Source organism: Gossypium hirsutum, chromosome A09 (assembly GCF_007990345.1).
Source record: "Gossypium hirsutum isolate 1008001.06 chromosome A09, Gossypium_hirsutum_v2.1, whole genome shotgun sequence".
Taxonomy (NCBI): Eukaryota; Viridiplantae; Streptophyta; class Magnoliopsida; order Malvales; family Malvaceae; genus Gossypium; species Gossypium hirsutum.
In genome coordinates, this window is record NC_053432.1 from 55,381,179 (window position 1) to 55,389,316 (window position 8,138).

Below are 8,138 nucleotides of genomic sequence, written 5' to 3' on the forward strand. Positions count from 1 at the left end.
AGCCTATGTTCAATTCGATGGTGGGCCACACGTCGTGTCGCAGGCCCTGTGCCAGACCGTGCTTGAAACTGTTTTGATGTGAATTGCACCTAACACGTTTGGGGCACACGCTCATATGGGTTGCCCGTGTGTGACACACGACCGTGTGATAGCCCGTGTCCCAGGCCGTGTGTACCCGAAGATATCCCAAAACATGCTCATTTCATATAAAAATGCTTAAGTACTTAATTATACACTTATGCAAAAGACTTTAGAATGCATTTTAAACTACTCAAATCAAGTTAAACAACCAATCTATGTGCCTAACCAATGTGCCATAATTGATACCACATTTCAACCACATAATAAATCCATTATCAAACTAAACTTTCAAGCCATAAATGCATACCAACCCTAATAACAAAACTTACAAATTCATGCTTGATTAGAATCAAGCACTCATGCTTTAACTAGAATTAAACATATACATGCCTCAAATAGCTACTTAGCACAATAACAATACAAGTACATCAAACTACCACATATGCATTTAAAACTATTGCCAAAACATTCACCATTAGCCTATTACAAGCCATATAAGCTAAGGTTATATTCAAAGTCTACAAAAAGATCCTCATATAGTGTCATTCTTCGAGTTGATCAGATCTTCCGACTTCCCCAAAATAAATTAGACTAGTTTGCAATAATGTCAAAGTACATAGACTATTCTGCAACTTTTCTATGCCTCAATTTTCAACCCATTCTTGATCTACAATAATAATTTCATTCAATTCACTAATTCCAATATAAAAATCAACTCATTTTATGCAATTAAGTCTTTTTTGATATTTTTACAAAATTACCCCTAATATTTTATTTTTTATGATTTAGTCCCAAAGCTAAAACCTGCAATTTTACCAAATTTCAACTGAATTCAAGCTTAGCTGAATTTTTTGGGACCCTAATACAGTCCATATTAATTGTTATTACACAACAAGGACATGTAATTTTTCTATTTCACATTTTAGTCCTTAAACATCAAAATTACCAAAAACTCCTTTACAAAATAGTCATATTTGGCAATCAAGTTTTATAATCTACCATTAAACTTCAAGAACACTTTAAAATCATTAGTGGCATAATCCACAACGTTTAACAGTTTCACAAATTAGTCACTGTGTTAGCTAAGCTAATACGAGCTCAAAAACATAAAATTACTAAAAATGGGCGAAATTTCACTTACCAAAAGGAGATTAAAGCTTGATCGAAGCTTTCCCAACCCTAAAAAAGGCTACTTAGGTTTTCTTCCATGAAGAAGAAAAGAAAATGTTTATATTATCATTTAATTTTTTTAATTTTAACTAAATTTCAACTATTTACTAAATTATCCTTTTTATTACAACTTATAAAATCACTAAACCATGTCTATATATGTCCATAATATAAGTATATGGTTTAATTACCATCTAAGGAGGGTTTAGTTGCAACTTATAAAATTTTAACTATTTACTAAATTACCCTTTTTATTACAACTTATAAAATTACTAAATCATGTCCATATATTTCTTTCAATTATTTTAAATTATTAGTTAATTAAACTTTATTTCAATTTAACCTTAAATTAATTAGGACTAAATGAGCAAATGACCCAAAAGCTAGTGGATTAATCATATCCACCACCGCTTGGACTTTTTGACCATGGTTTAATCACCGTTTTGGTCCATTTACTATTTTAAATTTATAGCAATTAACTTTTAGCTCTTTTACAATTTAATCCTTTCATCTTAATTAAGCAACCAAACGTCAAAATTAGCAGACTAAACTTCAATTCACCTATAATACGGCTCTATGAATATTTAATAAAAATATTCATGAGTTCAGTTTACAAAAATGGGGTCTTGATACCTAATTTTCTGAAACCACTTGACTTCCAGAACAAGCACTCATACTAACCATTAATTCAATTAGTTAAAATTCATCAAATCAAAATTCAATAGAGAATTATTACTGACTCATGTAATTTAAATACTAATTATACAAACTTACTTGTCGAATTTGTGGTCCCGAAACTATTGTTTTCGACACCATTGAAAAACAGGCTGTTATAACTATGGTTTAATTGATGTTTTGAACCTTTGGTTAATTACAATTTAAGTCCCCAAATAATTTCCTAATTAAAAATCTACAGCGATCAGACTTTCCAATTTAGTACTTAGGCCCTAATTAACAACAATTTCGACCAAATTGACCATCCAAAGTTTAATTCATCTATACAAAAACTTCATAAATGTCTTTATTTAATATTTATAGACTTAATTTATAGAAATGGGATCCCAAAATCAAAAATTTCGATACCACTAGAAACTGAGTCGTTACAAGAGCCCACTTCCATATGTGCCCTACAAATATATGTTGTGGGGGTTGCTAAAAATAAGGTGTTTGTTTTCTTTTGGTGTGTCGGAAAAAAATCAAAGAAAAAGAGGAAAGTGGGAAAGAAAAAAAAACTATGTTTTATACATAGACCAACCTTCGTATTCTCTTCGATCAGAGGTCCATCTAATGTCTGTTGGAGCTGATTTTTCTATGGTAGCTAGTAGCCTCAAATATTTTTAATGTGTACGATCCGGTTTTTGTTTAGGGTACTATAGTTTCAGGTTTTCTTCTTTCAAAGTCACCTTGTTTTGATGATATTCTCGACTTTTCTCTTAAAGTTTGCTTGAGTTATTTCGTTAATAGCCTTGTTTGAGTTGTATACTATTTATGGTGGCTTGGTTGTGATATTTTAGCATGACTTTTATTGTACTGGAATTTTTTGTGGACTTTGAAGTCCTATGTTTTTTACCTATTGTTTTAAAAGAGTTTTTCACGTAAAATTGTGTGTCTCGATTTTTATTATTTTTGCTTGTGATATTGTAGTTGATTTGCATCAATTGTTGATATATTGCGTTATTGAGTTTGTCATGATTAACGAATTGATTTATTGAGAGTGAAAGAACACCGAATATGCTTCTGCATTGTTTCATCGGGTTCAGTTTCATCCTAAAAAGAACAACATAAGCCAAGTAAGAAACCCCATAATACCAACAACCATGTCGAACAAAATTCTTTAATTTTTTCTTACTCATAATCACCATTCATCTCCCCAAAACCCAATCAATATTGCTACTGCTGTTGTCATTGTTCGTTGAGTGGGAATTTGAATAATTATATGAAAGATTAAAAAATAAACAAAAGTATATAATAAGGAAATGAAAAGATTAAGGGTGTGCGGTGGGGTGGAAAAGTAAAAAATGAAAGGATGTAGTGAAAAAGTTGAAAGAAAAATAAATTTTGAGTATGCTTGATAGGAAAAAAAAAAGTGAGAGGAAAGAAAATATGAGAGATGATCATTTTCCATCCTAATACATAAAAAAATCAATTCTTTAGAGTGGAATGATGAGATAAGAGAAAATGAGAGAGATGTGTATATTAGTTCAAAAATATACATTTTTCAAATGTTTTACTTTTTTTCTTTTAATTTTCAACTCTACTTAGATGAACAAAACTTACTTTTTCTTTTCATTTTTTTATTTTTCTTATCAAGCGCACCTATAAAAATATATATATTTTCTAACTTTTTATTTTTCTACCATTTCAATTTTTCATGTTTCTAATTTTCTTTCCATCCTACCAAATAAAACCTAAATCATGCAAATTTTTGATTCCACCATGAATATGTTTGGTGGTAATTACTGCATTAAGAAGAAATAAAATATAAGAAGGAAAAAATCAATACCTCGAATAAAGGTAGCCAACATCCTTTTTTTTCTTTTAAAAATTTGTTTTCGAATGAAGCCTGAGCTCAATTGTTGAAACTTGCGGTTGTCCAAATGTTTGACTTCTAACGGTAATCTACACTTGAAGCTTAGCAAAACTTTCGTAAGGTTCATGTCCACTTTACCGAGATAAGGCTAGCTATTTGATTGCGAGGATCTACCTTTTTGTTTTCATTCTCTTAAACTAAAACGATGAAATCAAGCAAAACTATGAAAGCAAATCTTACTCAAAAGTGGTAAGTGGCTAAGAGAGAAAACAAGAAAAAATTAACCCTTAAACTTACTCAACCCTTGAAACTTTTGAAGATTTTCAATTTATTCCTTCTCGTTTTAATTTTCAAAATTCCTTAGTGTGTGACCCACTAAGCTCTAAATTATGTTGACAACAAATATAATCTATTTTAATTAAGTTCATAGATTATGAGTGTGACATCCCACACCCGATTTGGTCATTAGATTCGATTGCGAGATACCACATTCATTGTTGGAGAAACAAATATAATCTCATTGACCATTGGCCACGCTTCTCATAGTTGACCTTGTTAACTTGCATTTCTAAGATATTCTAGGCTAATTGAGCCATTACATTTTGTCCAAGTTTCTGTAAAAAGTGTTAATTTTTGTAACAATTAAATTATACAAGATGTTGGGAGTGACTATAATAGTGGTTCACACCGTAGTTGAGTAGAGTAGTGTCGGTTTTGTAGATTGTCTACTTCCTCCCTTTCTCATGGAATAGGGGTATTAAAAAAGTAAAGGAAGGCTTGAAGTGGATTCATTATTGTATGATTGCTTCTTTGATAAAATCTAATTTGCATCTATATTAATGTATGGTTTGAATATGATATTTTTGAAGTTGATAAACTTGGAAAGTAAAAAAATATTTATAAGAGGGTATCACGATGATGCTAACATGTTGAATCGAAAATTTAATATGATTTTATGAAACATAGCCAAGGGTGTATTCCACTTCAAAATTTGGAGAAAATGAAGTCATAAGATTGAATCTATATCGATTTTAATTTATAGTCCTAAATTTATCCACTGCGCATCTCAACAATTCATACCTTAAATTCCGGCTAAACGGACAAGCCCAAACATAAAATATTGCGCTATGATAGCACAGTTATTTGAATATTTCAACTGAAATTTTCTTATTTCTTTTATATATATTTAAAAAATATTTTTTAAAGTGTATATTTGAAAAACATACAAATATATTAACATGGTTTTGATTTTAAAACCGAGATTTATTTTGTATAAATTATGTGTGAAGTTTTATATACATTTTGTTTTGATTCAAATATAATTTGTAATGATAAATTCTAATTTTTTAAATGTGCATTAACTAATTTAAAGAAAATATATTAATGTATACATTCAAGTTAATATATGAAATATGAATATTTGAAACAAATGAAAAATACAGATAATATATACAAGCTAATTACTTAGCTAGTCCCATTAGATCAAATTAAAAAAAATACATTTCAAGTTTGATACTTTTCTTGCTTAATTAATAAGCCAAGGTGCGAAAATTATGTTTCGGTATTGATTTAACCCGTTGAATATTATATTAGAAAATAAATATTTGTATTTTGTTAAACTAAACCAATTCTCTCTGATTTTAATTTATTTTCGTTGTTATCCATTCAGCCTTTTCTTGGAAAATGCCAAATGTTAATCTAGAAGAAAGAAAATGTCATGAGAGGCATGCAAATGTCTTTGCCTCAGTGAGCTTTCCTTGCATGGCTGCCACGCAATTTTATTATATTCATATTAGAAATAGATGCTTTTTTTACCATTATTTATAGTGAAGAAGTTTCAGAGAGCCAAAAAACAAGGGAAAAAATAGTGAGGAAACTGAGGAAAAAAGAACAAACTAGTTAAGAGCAATGGAAGATGATGCAATGGCAACCGAGGCTCCTTTAGCACCAGTCACTTGTGGAAGGAGAGTCCGAAATGACTTGGAAGATAAACTTCCTAAACCTTGTAAGCTTTTGGTCTCAATTCTTTTAGATTTTCGATTCTCAAACTAAAACCCAAGCACTTATCATTGAATTAATGAATGAAATATTTCTAAGTTGAGTAAAAATTATTATACTTGAATTCATAATGAGTTTTTGAAGGAATGACGACACCTATGTTTGAGATCAGATATGGCGAGAGCTTTGGTGGCTCCGGATGTCGATCACCCGAACGGAACGCCGGGCCATTACCATAACGGAATGAGTGTTCTTCAACAACATGCGGCATATTTCGACCAGGACGACAATGGAATCATTTATCCTTGGGAGACTTACGCCGGTACGATTCTTTCTCGAATTTGTGTATATATGCTTATAATTTTCAAATACTGTTTGTACGACTAATTAAAAATGATTTTTCAATTTGGATCCTGGAACAGGTTGTCGAGCCATGGGATTTAATCCGATTGCCTCTCTTTTTTTCACCATTCTTATTAATGGATCTATGAGCTATCCTACACTTCCAGTGAGTTTCCTTTGCTACCATGTTGGATTTCACTCTCATACTTAACCCAATTTGGCTCCTCTCGTCATGCATATATTTTAATCACAATTCACTTGGTTTTCACAATTACATGAGTTGTACATGTGTCTTACATCTTATGAAGATAGTAATGGACCATGGTAATGGAGTGGATCTTAACTTCACCATTTGACATCAAAGTAACTTCTGAGTCTTGAAATCAAAATTTCATTGAGGTGAAAGTACAGTGGGCCCTAGTTCATTAAATTGTATTTTGCTCTTTGATTTAATATTTGTACTTTGAATTTTTAAAATTTCATTCATACGTGACCAGAAATTGATGTGGCTTACAAGAAGTGACACTAACTTATCTTGTTTGATGTACAAGAATAATTTTAGCAGTAAATTTTTACAGAAGAACAAATTTGTTTTTTTAATGTAATGTTTTGTCCAATTTTTTAGTAGAGGTGCCTCCAAGGCCGAAATAGTATAGTACTCCTCTTTTAAATTTTTTTCATATATTTACTGTTGAAGTATGAAATGGTCAATATTTGTTTTGCAGGGATGGTTACCTTCACCGTTCTTCCCAATATACGTCTACAACATACACAAAGCCAAGCATGGTAGCGACTCGGGTATTTATGATAATGAAGGGAGGTAATTGAGCATTCCTTTGGTCATCACATACCCTATTTTTCTATGACAAACGAAATACGAAATTAATGAAACAGATAAAATTTTGGTCATAATATGTTCGCTTCTATATTGCAGGTTTACTCCTGCAAACATCGAAAGCATGTTTAGCAAATACGCGCGTACGGTACCTGACAAATTCACATTAGGAGAACTTTGGAAAATGACTGAGGGGAACCGAGACGCATTCGACCTCTTCGGCTGGTTTGTTCCTTCGAAACCCTTTTTCTTTTTTGATTTTGACTCACTAGTATTGTGTTGATCATTGAAAGCGAATGTAGGCTTGCGGGTAAGTTCGAGTGGGGTGTTCTATATGTTCTGGCACGGGATGAGGACGGTATGTTGTCGAAAGAAGCAGTACGAAGATGTTTTGATGGGAGCTTGTTCGAGTATTGTGCAAGAATGAACATGGGTAGGCATGGGAAAGTGGCTTAGAGTTGGTGTTTATGCTCCAACTTCTCTATGTATAGCCTAGTCTGCATTTGCATGATGTGGTGTTTATCTTGTATTTGGTAGCTTTATTTCTATGGTTTATGTTTAGTTTTGGATTTGGCATTTAATGTGCGTGTAGTTGTGTGCCAATGAGCTTATGTTATTTGTTGATTATGATTTGGGTACTTGAATCTGGTTTTTTCTGGAGATCGGTTCGTTTCTTTTTTTCTTTTTGAATCTCTTTTAAGGGAGAATTGGAGTTCAAAATAAAAGTTTCCTATGTTGCTTTTACCTGTCAAAGGATAGAAGTGGATCTGTTTGAAGTAAAAGAAATTAGGGCCCTTCAAAACATATTGGCTTTGGGCTCTTAACAACGTTGTAGTTCGTGGAGAAGTGTATAATATTCAATGCACTAAATTCTGTCTCTTTTTGGAAAGGGAGAGTCACTTCCATAGCTGTAAAATTAATGTTCTTTCGTTTATCGTATGTAAATTTTTTATCTTAAATTTTCTTTTTTTGGGTATTTGAAAGTTTGGTAGAAATTTCAAAAATAAATTAAACTTGCAATCTTAAGTCATTTTTAACATTCAAAAGTACTGGATAAAATTTACTTTCAAAAGTCTTTATTAGAATCAATTTATCTGTATTTCATTTAAAATATTTTTTTGATAAATTTAACTAATTAATTTTTTTTAAATGCAAAGAAAATGGTTAAAACTAGGATTTTGT

General features: G+C 31.2%; 1 protein-coding gene across 2 annotated transcripts; it reads left to right on the plus strand.

Annotated features, from left to right (window-relative positions):
- Nucleotides 1–5,621: 5,621 nt before the first annotated feature.
- LOC107888899 (peroxygenase) lies at nucleotides 5,622–7,616 on the plus strand. 2 transcript variants are annotated; one of them, XM_016813165.2, is made up of 6 exons: nucleotides 5,622–5,786; nucleotides 5,952–6,101; nucleotides 6,202–6,287; nucleotides 6,847–6,941; nucleotides 7,056–7,181; nucleotides 7,259–7,616. In XM_016813165.2, exons 1-6 carry the CDS (start codon nucleotides 5,690–5,692, stop codon nucleotides 7,410–7,412), a joined length of 708 nt encoding a protein of 235 aa, XP_016668654.1. In that variant the 5' UTR covers nucleotides 5,622–5,689; the 3' UTR covers nucleotides 7,413–7,616. The 2 variants fall into 2 exon arrangements, with proteins under 2 accessions (XP_016668654.1, XP_016668655.1); XM_016813166.2 differs by having other exon boundaries at nucleotides 5,640–5,786; nucleotides 5,924–6,101.
- Nucleotides 7,617–8,138: the final 522 nt, after the last annotated feature.